At 40.8% G+C, this 18951-nt stretch overlaps 1 protein-coding gene across 1 annotated transcript in view; it reads left to right on the forward strand.

Moving 5' to 3' along the window:
* Positions 1 to 18951, forward strand: part of COL5A2 (collagen type V alpha 2 chain) — a 201602-nt gene that overhangs the window by 106462 nt on the left and 76189 nt on the right. The window contains exons 3-7 of the mRNA XM_020802855.3: positions 875 to 888; positions 2677 to 2709; positions 5205 to 5237; positions 7339 to 7392; positions 14841 to 14948. Of these exons, the coding sequence (XP_020658514.2) occupies positions 875 to 888; positions 2677 to 2709; positions 5205 to 5237; positions 7339 to 7392; positions 14841 to 14948 (242 nt within the window). The remainder of the gene's footprint in view (positions 1 to 874; positions 889 to 2676; positions 2710 to 5204; positions 5238 to 7338; positions 7393 to 14840; positions 14949 to 18951) is intronic.

Consider the following 18951-nt stretch of genomic DNA (forward strand, 5'->3'; position numbering starts at 1 on the left):
AGGGAACAGGAAATATTTCTAACCTTTCCCCCGACCCAGTGCCTTCCAGGAGAGTTGGACCACTTGAGGTTTATGCGGTCTGTTGTCTTAGCACTAGAAAGAACAGGGTGGAGAAAAGTTATATTCATAATGAATTTAGCAATTTGCTAGCTTGAGGAATAGCTAATAACTCCCAATTTTGACCTTCTGAGACAAAAGATAGAAAAGTGTGGCCTGCCAGATGTTGTTAGACTTCATTACCCATCGACCCTAGCCATCCTAAACAACCAAAAGGGTTTAATGAAATTTGCCATCCATCACAGTTGAAGGTCTACACGTTCCCCTGCCATAGCTCTCATATGTTCTTCCCTGTTTGCTATGGCCAACTTGAATCCTAAACCGGCTCCCAGTGCTTAGCCTGTAGGCCTGCTGCCTCCCTGGCATTCCTGTTTCCTTTCTTCACTTTATTCTTAGTGTCCTATGGACCAGGCAGCCACCTAGAGAACAGCTTCTCACTTGTCCAGAGGATGCTCCGGAAGCAGAGGTGGGGAATTGAACTATGTGAATGGTGGTGCTGTTCAGCATCTTGTTCTGAAGCTGACACCATAGTCTGGTCCATCAGCAGTTCATACACACAAGGCCATCCTGCATGTATGCCCGGACATCGTAACATGAACTATCACAAACCTTAGCTCTTGAAGTAGGAGGTGATTCCCCCGAAAATGTTGGGGGATGTCTCCCTTCCCAGTCATTAGCCACTCTTGAAAAGATCTGTTCCCATGTTCAAATATATGTAGCTTACAAAACATGGTGAAATACTTAACATGGACATTATTATATGGAAGTGCTGGAGTTTTTATCAGTGTTGATTTGTTTTATTCCTCTTTTTTTTCAGGTAGAGGTCGTAAGGTAAGCCTTAATGTTTTCATTCCTCTCATTTAATGTTTCAGATAACTTCCGTTGTTGTGTTCAGTTCAATGAATCTTGAGGGACTATAAATATGACTTTTCTCACAATTGTATTAACCCCGAAGAGTGGACACTCAGCCGCTTCTTGAGGATGCACAGGTGGCAGGGCATGTCATGCTCTCAACTACACATGCTGTGGATTACCTGATCGGGCCCTTCTGCCAAGAGGTCCGATGTTGATTTGGACTCATAGCCTCTGGGTCTGTAACCACATGCTTCAACCCCCTGAGCTATGCCAGCCATCTTGCTACTTTATACTTCCTACCATTGCAGTGGCTGTGCAGGATCAGGTCTTTAGGATTTCTGTGGTGTGCGTGGTTTTTGAGCACACAGTGAAGTTCTGCCACATTGCCAGATGACTTTATAGATGCTTGGCCCAGTTTAAAAAAAAAATTTACAATATTTGCACAATTTAAAATATTTGCACTTCTCTTCGATAATTATTCTGAGAGCAGCTAAAAATAAAACAATTATAATTTATGAAACATAGCATAACAACAACATAAAAAAATCCAGAGCTCTAAAAAACCATCACAAGCAGAAGAAAGGGCAGGTTCAACCAAGGTTTAAGAAGGGCTGAGAAGATAACCACCTGCTGCTTGAAGAAAAAATATGAACATAGGTGCAAGGTGGGTCTTCCTGTGGGGAGCACAACAGAAATAGGGCATGGGGTTTACAAAGGCAGTAGAAATTGGCAAGCGCGTGAACTTGTGAACTCCCAAAGCCGTGACAGAGCAAGAGAACCATTTTGCTTTCAGAACCATTGAGATAGGCAGCCCAACGCCATGGGTGTTGAAACTTTTACCTGGTGCGTATAACAAAGAGCAGAGATAAGTATTCCAACACCCTAGCTAGGCGAGTAAGTAGGATTCCCCTCTCCTCTTCCCCATTTGCTGTCGTCTGCTTCATTTTTGAAAACTTTGAGAAGGTGGGGGAAGACTACGAAACAGGTTGACTTGTAACTTTGCATTGGGCATCCGCTCAAGGTCATGTGTACCCTCCCCTGAGCAAGAGGATCTCAGCTAGAGACACCCTTCTCTGTAGTCGTTTTGGGAGCCCCATGGCAGCAAGAACGGAGGAGTTCTCCTTTAGTCCATCCCCTAGTGTAGTTATATCCTGTGATACAAATGGCTTGCGTTCTCCCCAACAAGCGTTCAGTTCTGATTACTGGAGGAGATCAGACCTCAAGATGAATCCTGAAGGTGCCGCAAAGGAGAAAGACCCATACACCAGTCATCCGACTTCAGAGACTGGGGAAGAGAGTGTGATCTGGCATGGAGTCCTTGTGCAAGATCTCACAGCACAGGCAAGCACAAGCTGTAGCTGCCTAAATCGTGGTGAACTGAAAGGTGTATCTAAAAGAGGAAGCTGTTTGAGGCTGTGTAGTCCCTTTGGAGCACAGAGAGACTGCTGGATTTTACTTTATTTTTTTAATGAAGAAAATGTGATGGACGAGAAAAGTGCACAGTGTTTTGCTAGCTTTTTCCAGCAGAAACACTGTCACCCATAGACATGGCCAGGATGGGTCTGTCCTCAATATTAAATGACGGCGCACGTTCTAATGGTACGGAAGGCCCTTGGGTGGTTTTAGGTAAGCTTTTGTGTGTGTTTGCTTTTAGCTCTCCTGCTAGCTTGTCATTATACCCTTTTATGTGGAATGTGCAATGCTGAAAAGGGAAAGCTTTAGTAATATTCCGTTAACAGATGAATTTCATTTCCTGTCTTACAGGGTCAAAAAGGAGAACCTGGAGTTGTACCAGTGGTAAGTTGTTGGGTTGCCATTCTGCTTGTCATTGAGAAGCAGTTTTAGGAAGTTATGTATCAGTGAAAATGGGTTCCTATCAAACTCTTCTTACCCTCCCCTGTGGAGGCTCCTCAAACCCACAACGTTCCCATCTGGCCTGCAAAGAGTCCAAATGAGGTCCAGCCTTTAAGCTTTGTCACCCCAATGAACATCATTGCTTTTGCTATTGGAAACATTAAAATTTTAATAGCTGATTGTTTCCCTACAGTTACTGCTTTGCCTTCCTATGGCATACATCCTTATTTTGCATTGCATCCTTCTTTCTGGTACCATTCACCCTCCCAAAGATGGCTTAGAATAAAACACAGATAGTTCTTCACTGGTTTCCATGAAAAACAGTCTTGTGATGAAGTTTTAAAGATGGACAATATGTATTGTGGCATAACAATTTGTAAACGGGTTCAGAGCACACGTCATCCAAGGTAGTGTTCTAAGAGCTGCGTTGTGTCACACAAGCACTTGAGCCTTATTTAGTGTGTACTCTATCTGTTTACTTCAGCGCAGGAGGAGGCAGGCCCTGCCCACCACTATCCCTTTCCTCACACAGTGATCTGCTAGTCACAAAGAGACTCTCTCCACACAAGCAAGAACCCCAGCTTTCCAGTGTTCGTGCTCATGGGAAAAGTCAAAATGAGAGACCAGGTCCCTGGGTGTAGCATGATGTAAATAATCTTTATTTTGGTTCTAAAATACTAAGCGCATTTCAGCACACAGGCCTTCTTCAAAAGATGTATATAAAATTAAAAATGAATTAGTTTGTAAACACCAAACTTAGGACAACTGTAACTGTCTATAATTAATACTCATTAGTACAACTTCTAATAGTGGTAGTCAACCAATATGAATTGATAACAACCTTTGTGATACGTGCCAAGATTTTAGAAACAAAACTTCCTTAGCTCATTCGGTCTGTGCCAGGTGCAGCCACTGATCTAAAGCACTAAGACCTTAAAGATCATGCCAGGAAAAACTGAGTGCATATTCATTGATATGATATTGCCTGTATGGATATGAAAATGAGCATTAGTTATTTTTAAATCAGAGTAAAGATTATTTACATCATTCTACATCCTGAGACCTGGTCTCTCATGTTGACTGCTGCTATCATTGGATGTACCAGTTCCTTTCATTTCTGTTCCTTGCTCATGGGGATGGCTCATGTGAAAATAGGAACACCTCCTGTTGCCTGTCTCAGGAAGACAGTGCCAACAGAGTGTGAAGGAGCCAGGTGCCTGCCTCTTTCCATGTTGGGCTGAGTGGATATGGCAACAATGAAATAGGGCTATACACATGGATAAGGGGGAAATCGTACGCATTTGAATCAAAGAGAAATGGAATTCAGGAGATAAGCCAGGGTTCATTGTCTTGTGTGCAGTGGAATATACCATTAATACAAACTGGATTTATAACAATAGGTAGTAGAGCAAAGGGGGAAATTGACTTTTTTTACCAATGTGTGAGAGGGAAGGCATGATGAACACTAGCTCAATTTTTGATTCAAAGTAGTGGGATGGTTCCATAGATCTGTTGCACTTTTGCAGCATGTGGTTGTAAAAGATCTGGAAGATCAGAGTCATGAGTTTTGTAAAGGGTGACCTCTACAGAATATCTCTCCTCAGACCTGGCATCCCTGCTCTGCCTGAGAGATGACAGCCATGAGGAGAGGAGCTGTATCATATCTGCTAATACTGGGAGAGACTGAAGTAGGGGGCAAAGCTTATGAAGAAGAGAGAGGTTTAAGGAAGATCCCACAAGCGTACATTAACTCATATTTTTACGACTAGGATAGAACTGGAAGTGTCAGCCACATTCATCCTGCAGCTTCCTTTGTACATTTAGGTGTAGAAAGTCCACTGTTTCTGCAGAATGTCATGTCAGGTCTGCTTCAGATAATACGTGAGCTTGGATTTGCTACTGAATAAAGGTTTGGTATTATTGAGCAACTCATTCCAGGAGGCCACCAGCCGAGCCCTTAACGCAGCTGTCTTTTGACATGTTGTCTCTCAGCAAGCGAGCAATGACAGGGTCAAGGAGAAAGAGCAGTCATCCCTGCTTGACCTACTTTATTCCTCTGCATGATGATGCATGTTGGGTCCAGAGAAGGAGGATAAGAAGTGACAGTAAGGATGATGTGGCTGTTTACAGAGGTCCCATGCCAACAGCATCTTGTCAGAGTCCCCTATTCCTCAACAAGAACTGAGCCAACATATGTGGGATGTGGCTTCTATGAAATGTGGGGGCATGCAAGGGAAGTATGGGAGAATGGACAATTACTGTGTCCCTAAAATAACAACTTCTGTGATTTTTTTCATTTGTACTTACTGTTTTCCCATCTTTTGTGGCTTCTGCTGAAACTCCATATGTTTATGGTGCTGCTGTAGAAAGATGGCATAACTGATGATAATCATGCTGAGGATGCAGATTATTAAAACTTGTCTGTATTATTTCCATAGGTTACTGGCATAAGAGGGCGGTCTGGACCAGCTGTAAGTAATGAATATCTCTGATATTATTTGAAGAGATTTTCAATGCTTCCCTATTATTCTATCATGTTCTAGGGACTGCTTAATTATCCATTTTCCAAATCTATATATACCAGTCACTTTCTTCCTATCTTGGGCAGCTACTCTTTACATCTTTCTCCAGCTGGTTTTCTTCTACTTAGTGATCACCAGTGTGATCAATCTTGTCTGTATGTTTTGTGTATGAGGTGTATCATATAACTTCCATATCTGCCTTCCTACTTCTTTTTCTTTAAATTTAGAGTTTCTGTATAATATTCAGAAAGACTCCAGTTTCCCAATGTGTTTTCTAGTGGTATTCCCACTTGTTGAGTTCCCATGTGAATGTTTAAATGTGCAAACATGTGCCTATTTGTGTTTAGAAGACACAATCTAGAGCAATGGTTCCCAACGTTGGGTCCCAAGGTGTGTTTTTTTGGATTGTGACACGCAGAAGCCTTCACCGCTGGCTGTGCTGGCCAAGGTTTTTGGGAGATGTAATCCAAGAATATCTGGGGACCCAAAGTTGTGAACTCCTGATCTGGAGGAAGGTTGGGGTGGGGAGTTGCTGGACCAGGGAAGATGGAAAAAAAGAAACAAATACTTTGTGCTTATCCCATGAATCTGTTTTCTAAATTTCTCTGTCCCTAAGTAACTTTTTTCTAACAAACTCCACCATCTTGGTGTTGGTCCTTGCATTTGAATGTTGCATTCCCTTTAATTTTCAGCGCCTCTGGGCAGGGGTCCGTCTCTCTCTTGCACAACTCTGCTCCCCCCCTCGTGTGACTCCACCCACCACCTGGGGTTCTGTTGTAACTGGAACCAAAGGGATGGAAACAATTGCTTTAGGTGCACGGAAGAGGAGGACCACTGCTGGGGGCGGGGGGGGGGAAGAGTTGCTTGTGCAGCAACACACCTTAGAGGGAACCTTGAATGTGATGGTTTTTCTCATGCTGACTGACAACAATTTCATTGATAAGGAATGATCATATATATTCAGAGTTAGAAGAGTAGCTGTCAATGAGAATGCAACTAAGCAAAGCAAAACAAGAGTAGCCTCAGATCTCCCAAACCAAAACCATAGGAGGCTCCTCAGAACGATGAAGTCTTTTGAAGAAAGGAGGTTATATCTACACTGCACAGTAACAGGACTGAACTAAACTTGCCCTGACTCTGTCCTAAGGATTCCTAGGATCTGCTTAGAATTCCCTGCTGTAGTTCAGGGGAGTCCATGAGAGGTCATTAGCAGCAAATCCCTCTCTGTAGGATTCTGGAATCATGACCTTAAAATGATATAAAATGGCTGTAACTTGTATAGTGTAGAGATCTCTGAACAATTCTCCAAAGGTAAATATCCAGTATTCTTGTACTTATATGCATATATTTTGTCATACATCATAACTTTTTAAAAATTAGTTTTAGGGTCCTGTTATTTTGTCCTCATCTGGTGCTAAATATAGAGATTCATGAATCCAAATTCAGCAGAGATCCATCGAAGTGAAGGTCAACCGTTGCGTATGGGAGTCTGCCGCCCATATCAGCTTTGCCAAGGAAGAGTTAGGCATGCTTTCCACCAATTTGGCTTGAAACAGAAGGTGCCAGATCATATTTTATACCAGACTTGCCCACGGCGGGAGTAGAAATTTAGCACATCTGGAAGGCAGGATGGAACAGTCTGCTCTGGGACCCACTGTTCTGCTGTCCAACATTGATGCAATTCCTTGCTGTTCTGCATGATCTTACAGCATGACTAGGCTACACCTAGCGTTCTTCTGCAGCTTCACACTGCAGGAGAAGAGTAACAATGGTGGGCAAAGGGATTTTCACAGAAGCTTCTGGGCACATTGGCTACTGTCAGTAGCCTTCTGAAAGCATCCCTGAAAGATTATTTGAAAATCGCTATGTCACTGATTGGGTAGCAAAAAGTGTGGCCCCAAATTAAAGGAGCAAATCCTTTTACCAACATGTCCATGCTATGTTTCATGACAGAGATTGTTACTGAAATTTAATTGTTAAGGTGCATTATCCCCATTGTCTCATTTCAAGACTGTAGGCATGTCCATAACTGTTCTCATCATTGCTTTAGGGACCTCCAGGATCACAAGGACCAAGAGGATCCCGAGGACCAAAAGGAAGACCTGTAAGTTGTTCAGTGTTATTTCAGGAAGCTTACGTGATCCCTTGAAGTGTCCTCACATTACTCAAGGAGATGCAACCAGGATGGAAGAGACTTTTGTCCCTGTTTGGTTTTGATCAGAAGTTCCCAACATTTGCAAAATTCAAATGTGGGAGAAAGCAAAATGGACAGATTTTGTCTAGAGGGATAGTTAGGCATAGCTTCCTTCTGGGAGAAGACACCACTGGAGTCTGATGGCTGCTTCCAGTATTTGGGGGCATAAATGGGAAGGAGCTGCATACAGCACTTAACAGGAGATCCAGTCCTTTACTATCCAAATTATCCCCAGAGACAAGTAGCTGTGTGGTCCCTTCCATAACTCTGTTTCATATTCTCCCTCTTTATGTTTTCTCTCTCTTCCAAACTAGTTTATTTCACAGCTACAGGAGTGTGGAGGCGAGAGAAGAATAAGTAATTTCTCCCAAAGAAATTTCAGAATCCCAGGGTGATCAAGAACTGATCCTCTAACATTTAATTTCCATTAGAATAAAAAATTGCCACACATCCTCTTGAGCCATTTCCTGTAGTTCCCCCACTGGCCAGAACCACTTTGTCTATTTTTGTAACACCATAAATAGTAGAGAAGGAATTGGGTTACATTTCCAAATATGATGACGGTACATTGGAGATCAATCCAATTGAAGGGAATTGGGCATGTAAGTAAAAAAACAACAACTTAGGATCAGATTCCCAGCTCTTTGATCAGGTAACCTGACAATTTAAAAAACTCAGAATTTGGTGTTTGTTAGAAAGCTAAGAATTAGTAGTTTAATATTTCTTTTGAAAAACGTTTCTAACGGATGTTGGCAGGAATTAGATTCAGTATATTTTTGTATCACATATGCTTCAAGAAAATTCAGGAGTTTTGTGTGTTGGGTACTACAGGCAGTGTTGTGGGTAGATTGTCCACATAAAGAGCAGAACTGTGATGCAGGGAAACAAGCTAAGTAAAATAGCCAAAATGTATATAAGTTGCTTAGAAACACCTCACCATCCACCTCTGAATTTCTACAATTATGATGTTTCTTTTAATCAGAAAGGAAAACATTGGAGGTTATAGTTCAACATGGCCTTATAGGCCACAATCTAGAGTGTCTATGAGTAGTCAGGCAAAATTATGGCTGAGGTAAAAACTCTCACCACTCCCCTTGTAAAGACAACTTTTCCATTTGGTTTGGTGACTGTAATTCAGTAGGATAGTTCTGGAAATATTGCAGATTTTGTGAGCAGGGAATGAAGTGGCCAATGTAACAAGCATTCATGATTTTGTTTTTCTTTCTCAGTATGTTGTTGACAGTTTGGGACACAATGTGGGTTTGGGACACAATGTGGGTTTTGGTAATGCAAAAAAGATTTGTTACATTGGCAAAAAACAATGCACAAAAAGATGTATTTTGCATTAAAAACCCATATTTTACGCAAAGCAAAGGGGCCGCATGATAGGTTGTGCAGCTGTTTGCTGCTAGGTTTTGTGCAAACACACAGGTCATATATGACAAACCATTCTCCCAATCGTTTCCTAAAAATTTCTAAAATATGAAAAATGCACAACCCTCTCTTACTAGGAAGAAAATGTTTGAATATATTTTTCTTCTTCCCTATGAGAATGAAATAAATAGAGATTTCCCTGGTGATACTAAGTATGGACTTGTGAGTGCACTTTTTTCAGCATAAGAGAAACGGTAGTGAATGCAGGAAGTAACAGGTGTGAAGCCCTATCGGTGAGATTTAGCCATGTTGGACCAACAACACTTATATCATTGCAGGGTCCGTGGATTCTTCCAGATGAATCTTTTATTATACAGCCATCTTACCTCTTTTATGAAATTCTTCAGGAAGTCTAAACAGTATTGTTTTCCATGTGTGCAACCCATAAATTCTCCTACTGCTGTTTGTGTCCTTTCCCCCCTTCTCTATTAAGAAGGAAACAACAAAATACCGTATTTTTTGCTCCATAAGACGCACCTTTCCATAAGACGCACCAATTTTTTAGGAGAAGAAAACAGGAAAATATAATCTGTTTTCTTCGCTCCATAAGACGCACAGACTTTCCACCCCCATGTTTTGTGGGAAAAAAGTGCGTCTTATGGTGCGAAAAATATATGGAATCATTTTTGGTTGGTGAGACTTTCTTTATGAGTCTATTAGTGCACTGGATGCACCTGATACTTTCTTGAATTCTCTATGGCCCTACAAAATGTTACTCACTTGGTTTGGGAGGAATAACAGAGCCCAGTGCCTCCTGCGCTGTCGTTCTCTCCATGGAAATGATGGCAAATTTGAAGAGATTCCTGCCTGCCTGTAGACTCTACTTTCGAGTAAGAACTCTGGAAAATATTGGCTTTTTGCTTGTGTGTAGAGTCTACATGCAGGAAGGCACCTTCCTTTTTTTAGACTCCTTGTTGATTGCATGAAGAAAACAGCTAGTGATTCAATAATGTCTGATTAGGGCTCGAGTTATTGTATGGGCGCAGTGTAATGGTATCAACAGCAAAGGAGCAAATGAAAAACATTATGGCTGAATTTCTCTGCTACAGATTAAGAGCGTCCAGAATTTGGAATGCAGTTTCATGTCTGTCTATGATACTCCTTCGAAGTTCTTCCTACACCAGGGATATTAAAGGCCCCCATTCAGGGAAATTCAAGCTAATTCAGTTCCAGGCTAACAGTCCTTGTTCCTCTCAGTGCTCCAGATTGCAATCCTGTTCTAGGAAAACCCACTGGAGACTTGTAGCGACCGTACGAGATCTAGAGCAGGAGTGGGGAATATGTGGACCTCCAACTATTGCTGAACTGGATTACCCATTAATCCCAATGGAAGTGCAGGCCAACGACAGCTGCAACACACCCTGTCCGTGGTCTAAAGCAGTGGTTCTTAACCTTTGTTACTCGGATGCTTTTGAACTGCAACTCCCAGAAACCCCAGTCAGGACAGCTGGTGGTGAAGGCTTTTGGGAGTTGCAGTCCAAAACTCCTGAGTAACCCAAGGTTAAGAACCAATGGTCTAAAGCAGTGGTCCCCAACCTTGGGCCTCCAGATGTTCTTGAACTTCAACTCCCAGAAATCCTGACCAGCAGAGGTGGTGGTGAGGGCTTGTGGGAGCTGTAGTCCAAGAACATCTGGAGGCCCAAGGTTGGGGACCACTGGTCTAAAGGCTAGAACTTGACAGGGCTGATCTCCCATTCAGTTATGCCTAGAAATTCTCCTAGATAGCGTCCAGTGATGAAGTAGGAGTTCTTAATAAGGAATGTGGGATTCTGTGTGTGCAGAATTTCACAAGTAGATTTGAATGAGCTGTGTAATTCGTTGGCTACAGAGATCTGGTCATGCTGTTGTACGTCCATTATCTGCTGTAGCACCAAAATGATTATGATGATAAAAGAGTAACAGAGGAATGGAGTGCCACCTAGTGGCTTTCTATGGAAAGTTCTTGATTGCAATGTGCATTGCATTCTGGGAGATATTGACATAAGCAGCACAGCTGACTTCTAGATAGTGCAGAGTTTTACAAGTAATGTTTTCTTCTCTGGTTTGATCCTTGAATGTCTTTTGCAGTAAGCATGTTTATGGATATAAAGACTCTGAGGCCAGAAGCAGATGCTAGAGTCAGCCCATGTCTGGAAGAGGAGAGATATTTTTAAGATTAGTTTTTTTCAGGATGTAAGCAGAGAGTCCCTTTTAAGTGTGATCTCACAAACATGGCAAGACAGTCTGAACTGCTCTTCTTAAGCAGTAAAGTGCTCTTTGCTCTAATTATGGGATATTTCTAATATTTGTTCAGGTCTTGATTTTTGTATGTTTCTTCAAATTCCACCTACATTTTCTTCCCTTCCTTTTTTTTTGGGGGGGGGGAAATTAGGTTGCAAGAGCTTGGGGTTGTTTTTCTCCCCACATGGAAAAGTGGGCAAATTTTTTGCTTCAAGTATGCATTTATTTGTGCATTTTGCCCAGGGTGCGAATTTATTGATGGATTAACTGAAACTGATTTGTGTATGTTCTTTGAATTACACACATGTTTCCTTTTCCATGTTAAAATGTGCCTAATGGTTGTGGACACGTATTTTATTTTTCAAAACAGCATTGTTTTCTACACAAGCCTTGTGAATGAGGAAGGTCTTGAGATGTATCCTTCTTATGTGTCTTGGCAGGTGAAGAAGTGCCCCATTAATTGGGAATGTCAAATTCAGTGAATTTTATTCAATCTCCAACCAGGCCATTGTTGTTCATATGTTAAATGTTTGTTTTTTTGAAAACTGTGAGAGACCATTATCACTTTCAGCCCCTCACCTTTGTAGATTGTGCATTCATCTTTGTACATTGTGATAGTAACCCATACTCTTAAGAGTTTTGAGGGAGGGAACATTGGAGAAGCATTGTGCTAAATATTCTGTCAAAAAGGTGACACATAATTTTATTTTATTTTATTTTTATTTTAATACTGCCCATCTAGTGTAAGGCCACTCTGGGTGATTCACAACATGATCAAACAGTCAAACAGTACTACAATTATAAAATAAAATTGACAAATAAGCATCATAAAATAAAACAATAATCAAACAATTATAAATTAACAATTAAGCTGTTTACAATTACAAATGGGATGTGCAAAATCAAGGATGAATAAGTGTGACCCTCCTCTAACTGTGGACTACAGCATCCTTAGCTAGCAAAGGCAGTAGTGAGGAATCATAATAAAATAGACAAAAAACTTGTGACACCTTAAAGAGTCTTATATTTTAATGTGGACAAGTCTACTTCTTCAGACATATGAGGTAAAATACAGAGTTCACACAGCAAAACATTCATACCTGGCTTTAAGAGATAGTGATGTATAGTTGCATTTCACACATGCAGTAATTTATGACTTATGTTTAGTGTTCAGTTCTTTTGAAATCTGATTTTGTCATTCCCACAAAAGACAGAAAACAAAAGAAAAGGCAAAATCAAAAAAAAAAAAAAAAAAAACAGGGAAAGGGGTGTTTGTGGTATCTTAAAGACCAGCTGTAAGCAGTAACATGATTGAAGGAGACAGCAGAGGAACAATGTGTTAATATAGAGAGTATTAACAGTTTTTACTTTTGAGTCTTGTACTGAAAGATGAGTCTGGTATTTGTGAAGGAAAATAAGAGTAGATAATAGCATAAATTACATTTGGCAATGACTTAAGAAGCCTTGACTGATATTCAACCCATTTATATGGGTGTCCGTTGCATATTAATTGTATCACAGCTGTTTCCTTCTGTATTCTTCTTCTGTAGCATTTCTTTTCTAGAATAGCAGACTTTAATATCTTGTGAAGTGTGTTCTGGTATACCTAAATGGCAGGAGACAGGTTTCTGTGTATTGCCGTTTCTGATGTCTGATTTATATCCACTGATCGTTTTGCGTAGATATTGTCCTGTTTGTCCTATGTGATGTGCAGAGGGACATTGGGAAAAGATAGCACAGATCATATTAGCTAAGGAACAAGTGAAGGTGCCTCTGGTGTTGTGTGTGACATTCTTAGGCCCTATTTAACAAATATGTTGGCTCTGGGATTCTGGGAGGTGTAGTGAAACTAACTTGTCCAAGGTCAGTATCTTAGTCTCAGGACTCTGTACAAAATAAGATTGAAAAAATAGTGCAAGTGTAATATTTCTATTCCTGAGTAAGTAATGGTAAAAAGAGGCAAAGGTTTGGTTAGTACTTAATAATTTGAGAACAGAGCTGGAAGAGACCCTATGGATCATTAAATCTAGCCCCTATCATCATATTCAGTAATAATCCCTTCTTGCCATGGGTGTCTGGAAATCTCTCCCCCACAATCCAGATTATAGTTTAAAAACTATAGTTATTGTTTGGCTGTGCACAGGCACACTGACCAGAATCCTGTTGGTTAGTTGTGGTGGCATAAGTGTAGTGGCATGAACTGCAGCAGTGATTTGCCACCCATTAAACAGTTGCTGCTTGCATCCCCAGTGGTGAGGTAACATGCCATGAGGGAGACAAATGACAACTTGTTAAAAAGCAGTAATTTTTGATTTGCACTGCTTCAGTTTGCAACTATGTTGGTGTATCTAAGCAATAGGATTCTGGCCAGCGTGCTGTAGTGGCACACATCATGCATGCGAATTATATTAATATACAACTGTGAAGCGTTGTGCTCCCTGTCCCCCAGCACTCTTTGTTTCCTGAGGAAGATGCAGTTATGCAGCACTTATTTATTGTTCTCCTGGGCTCAGATACTCAGCTGCTAATGGACTCATTTATTCAAAGTCAAAGTGGCAGAGCAGTTCCATAAATGGAGAGAGCGATGAAGTAAATCAGGTTGTTGAATCCCCTTCAGATTTCATTCCAGACAGCTCCATAAAAATGCATCTCCTGATTTTCTAGTTTTCATTCTACTGTGTTTTGAGCAACCTGTACTGTTTTTTAAACATATGGCCCATGTAGGAAAGAGGAGGGGGGAAAGATTCAAAATTTAATATACAAAGTTATGCCAGTATAAATCTGGGATGGTATCCCAGGCAGAGTGTCTTTGTTCTGACATAAATGAAAACAGAAGCTAATGTATGCATTGTTTACATCCCTTCTCATCCCCAAATTTAGGGGACGCATGCTCATAATATTAAATCATCAGAAGTCATGTAAAGTCCACTGTGGGTATTCTCATTTATTTAACTGGCTGCGTGTTTGTGCATATCTGTTCTGACGGTGAACAGTTTTTAGAACATAGTTTAATATTGTTTGAATCTATGATGGGATGGTGAATGTTTGTCAGAGCAAATATTGTGATAAAAAAGAGTCAACCCTTAAATTCAGAATCCTTGTTAGAAAAGAATCATTTTGGAAGAATAATAACAGTCTAAATCAGCCATTTGAAGTTTTTGATTTAAACAAAACAAATCTTGTTGCAGTCTAAGAGTGACGTGTTTTGCCACTCTCCATTAAAAAGAATGGAATCCGTTCTGACATGTAAATTATTTACTAGTTCAAACCACTGTTTGAACATGTCCTACTGGAAATGGGATGATGTGATTGTGGATGGTCCAAGATATTTCGATGGGCAGAGTTGGAAATGGCATCCCCATTCGAGCACCCATGTGATGATACACAGTGCTCAAAGCCATGGGTATTTGGCACAAGAGACCAAAAATCCCACAAGCACTTCTTCCTTCTCTCACAAGCACTTTTGTTCCCTGGTAGCAAAATGTAGAAGAATGTCAAAGTAAACAGTGAGCAATCAGGATTTTTTCCATGCAACTGAACATCCATGTTTGCCTCATTTTGCCTAATAGTGGGGCCAGGCATATGAAGTCTCAATGTGAGGCTCGTGCGTTTTGAAACTAATAGCATATAGTTGTTATTGCAGAGAGAACTTTATATGTATTCAGTGAATACCTGTGCTAATTTATACAACCTTACCTTTTCAGGGTGCTCGTGGTCCTCCAGGATTAGATGGTGAACCTGGTATCCCTGGGCAACCAGGTGACCCTGGCCCTCCTGGACAGCCATCCACAGGACCAGATGGAGTGGGCAGAGTAAGTTGTTATTCATCAGTTCTGTGAAGCCATGAAACTGCTTGGTCATCTTCTGTTCTTGCTTATGAAATGAGTGCATTTGGTTGTTGTTTTTTAAGAGACCAGGTGACATGTGAGTAGACTTCTGTTCCCACAATGGGCCTTCTTGTTCCTTCCTACACCTTCCCAGTCTGCTTCTATAGGTCTCCCAACTGAGATTTGGGAAATGGCTGCAGGAACAGAAGGAGTCAATTTTATCTTTGGGGGTCTGCTCCACTGGCAGACAAATGCACTTATAGCCCACAGGGCTATTTGTTCGTTGCAAGGGGTTTTGATGGTCATGGGAAAGGGGTCAGTTCAGGAAACTGAGAACTTAAAAGTTGTATGTGTGGGGAGGTGGTGGAACTAATTACTGTCGGATCTGGCAGGAGGCAGGGACATTGTTACTGTAGGACCAGGAGCTGGGGGGCGGGGAGGGAATCAATTGCCCTTCCATTAACTAAGAAGTTGGAGGAAGACGAGGAAATGGAATGGTGCATATAGGTGAAGCAGGTAGCTAAGTCAAAAAGTCTGGACGGTATATTGTCAAATGACTAGGATGAGGTGGGAAAAATGGCATTCTTGGACCTCACTCAATTAGGAAAGCTCTCTGTAGATAAGATGTTGGATGTATTCCCACTTCCATGGGATTATCATAGCTTGATTGTTTTATGACTAACTGCTAAAACCGTTTCACTACTTGCTTCTGCTCCCCAGCCCAGATCATTACAGTCGGTGTCTAAGTGCTGTTTTTTCAAAGTGTCTTGTAGAAACTGAATTTATTGGTGGCTTAATTCCTACTTCAAACTTCAAAGTACCCTTGATTCAGTGGCTCAGCCAGGGTCTATGGTGACCTGGCTAGATCAGTGAGGAAGTCAAAAGGAGACGGCAAAGTGACAAAAGATAATCTCCCCCCCCCTCCTCTCAATCTAGGCCACATCCCCCACCACTCATCTTTGCCAGCAATGGAGGAAAATATTTAAAAGAAGCAGTGAGATGGAGCCTCCTGGCTGCAGAGCCAGAGTTTGAGAGTGTGATTCCCCAAGTACAGTATGCCTTTGTAGCAAAAGAGCCAGTCTGTGGGGCCATGGCCACAAGCTGCACGGCCCCAGGGCATCCCCAGCGGAAGGAACCGGTGAAGCATTTCTACTCTGTACCTAGAAAACCCTTGAAATGTTCAGAATTTAGTTTGATTTGACGGAACAGCCCATTGCTAAAATCCACTGGCACAGCCTTTAGGAGTATTTTGAGGGACCATGGAAATATATGCAGCCATCAAGCCCCATCATTCTTACTCCAACATACTGTGATGTGGGACTGTAAGAGGACAATATCAGAATAGGATTGTGCTGGATAATTCAAGACTTCAAACCTGGATTATTCTGAAAAAGAATGCCCCCCCCCCCAAATATTTGTTTTGAATTCAGCTATGTATTCTCATGGCAGTAGATATTTGATGACACCTGCTCTTCAACCAACCATTTAAAAAACAATTTTATAAAAATCAACCATCCAAAGAAGAAATGTGAAAAGTAGACATTACTTATGTATTTATTTCATTTTTACTTGTCCAATAAAATAAATTCTTTTATTTATATAAAATTTACTTACTTACTTACTTACTTACTTACTTACTTACTTACTTACTTACTTACTTACTTACTTACTTACTTACTTACTTACTTACTTACTTACTTACTTACTTACTTACTTACTTACTTACTTATTTAGGTATATGTTTTAGCCTTTGAAATAAGTCAGATAAAAATCCAGAATAAAACATAATAAACCCCACAGAATAAAACCAGAAGCAGCAGCTGAGATAAATATTTATTTATTTATTTATTTATTTATTTATTTATTTATTCATTCATTCATTCATTCATTCATTCATTCATTCATTCATTCATTTATTTATTTATTTATTTATTTATTTATTTATTTATTTATTTATTTATTTATTTATTGCATTTATACCACGCCTATCTGTTCATCGCGAACACTCTAGGCGGCTTACAACATAACATATAAAACAAGCATATATATAACATAATTAACATAATTAGAAAAAAGAAAGAAAAATGTTTTCTCCAAGATGGCGAGAGAACAAGATAAATTATAATAGATAAAGAGGATAGAAAAATTACGAATTAACTGGAAGGTGGGAAGGCCTGCCTAAACATCCATGTTTTCAATAGTTTCTTAAAACTACCCAGCGAGGGAGCCGCGCGAATCTCCGGAGATAAAACAGTACAAAATGTTCTTTCAAAAAGTTCCATAAGAAGGTTCTTCACCTTTTCCTAAAAAAAGCAACCCACCACTACAGGCAGGTGTTTCTGGGGAACGCATTCCACACGTAAGGAAGTACAGTGGTGCCTCACACAGCGAGGTTAATCCATTCCAGATTAACCCTTGCTGTGTGAAAACATCGCTGAGCGGGGCAGAAAAGCCCATTGGAATGCAACAGTGTTTAATGCATTCCAAAAGGCTCCTTTACTCACCGTTCAGCGATGTTCCTCTATGGCCGGCAGCCATTTTTGCGCCCTCCCCTCGCTTAACGAGGGCGCGAAAACGCTGCGCGTGGCCATTTTGCGGCTTCCGGTGGCCATTTTGAAGCCGCGGAACAGCAGATCGGCGGGGCACAAAGCGAAGGTCGGTAAGTGAACTGCTTACCGACCTTCGCTCTGCGATTTTCGCCCATTGGGGCCGTCGCTCTGCGATCGCATTAGCGATCGAAAAAGTCCCCATAGAGAGAATTCATCGCTCTACGGGGCGCTCGTTGTGCGAGGCACCACTGTAATGCTACAGATATGAATGTGTGAGGCAAAGTTTGATAGGCATATAAGACTGTGCGGTCTTCTCTGCCCAAGCCCCCTTTAAAAGGAAATATTACGTATGGATCTTAATGTGATCTGCTTTACAGATTACATTAGATGACTCATAAAGAAGATTGCCAGGTGTCATGGTGCAGGCTGGAGTTTCAGGTCATTGCTGTGTATCCTTGGGTCTCTAAGACAGGGAAATTTGGTGGAAGAGAAGGACGTTTGATGCTTGTGAGATGAGTGCTGGGCTTCACCCATTCTGAACTGGTGCCAAGGCTCCCTGTTTCAACACCAGGATGTGTGCATATGTTTTGCACTGCCCAACTGTATTGTAGGGGCCAGAAAAACTCAGTGTGTGTCTTAATGTGTTGTATGCAAGTCTTAGAAGGAATTGTGGAAATCTCCAACTGCTTGGTGCCTTTTGCTGCTTGCCTGGTACCAAAAATATCTCTCGGGTTGCCTTGTTACCCCATTAATCCAAATTAGCCTCTTCTGTTCAAGTGTGCAGTTTTTTTTTCTTTTTTATATATTTATTTAGGAACAGGGATAAAGGTTACAAAAAGAAAGAGGGGATAGAGAAGGAAAAATGGTTTTGGGGGATAGGAGAGCATAAAGTATAACATCATCCAATCAATTCATATTACTAATACATATCAACTTTTTGCTTTTTCACAGTTTGATTACCCTCCTGCTTTTATCTTATCATTTAATTTTAATTTTATTCTATGTTATTCCAACATTGTCTGGTAGCTGCTGCCATATATACAATACATTCCATCGTTCAGTTTCTTTTTGAATTGAACAGTCTTTCAGCCCATCTGACAGAATATCCATTTTTTTTCACTTCCCATATTTTCACCATAAGATTGTCTGGTTTCAGTATCTCTGCCTCCTTAAGATTTTTGTCATAATGCTTTTTAATTTTGGAAGCTGCATGGGTCACTGGATAACTCTCTACTGCATTCATATTACCTGGTGTCATGTCTAATACAGACAATTCTAAAGTTTGTACAACTTCATTTAAGTTTTGTTTGGCATCTACTGTCCCCTCTTTCGTCCCTTTCATCAAATCTTCTATTTTGCTAAGACCTGCATTCACTCGCTGGAACCCTGTTAATATTAGCCTTTGTATATTAATCTGCCATTCCTTTTCTATTTCTTGC

This window comes from Pogona vitticeps, chromosome 1 (assembly GCF_051106095.1).
Source record: "Pogona vitticeps strain Pit_001003342236 chromosome 1, PviZW2.1, whole genome shotgun sequence".
Taxonomy (NCBI): Eukaryota; Metazoa; Chordata; class Lepidosauria; order Squamata; family Agamidae; genus Pogona; species Pogona vitticeps.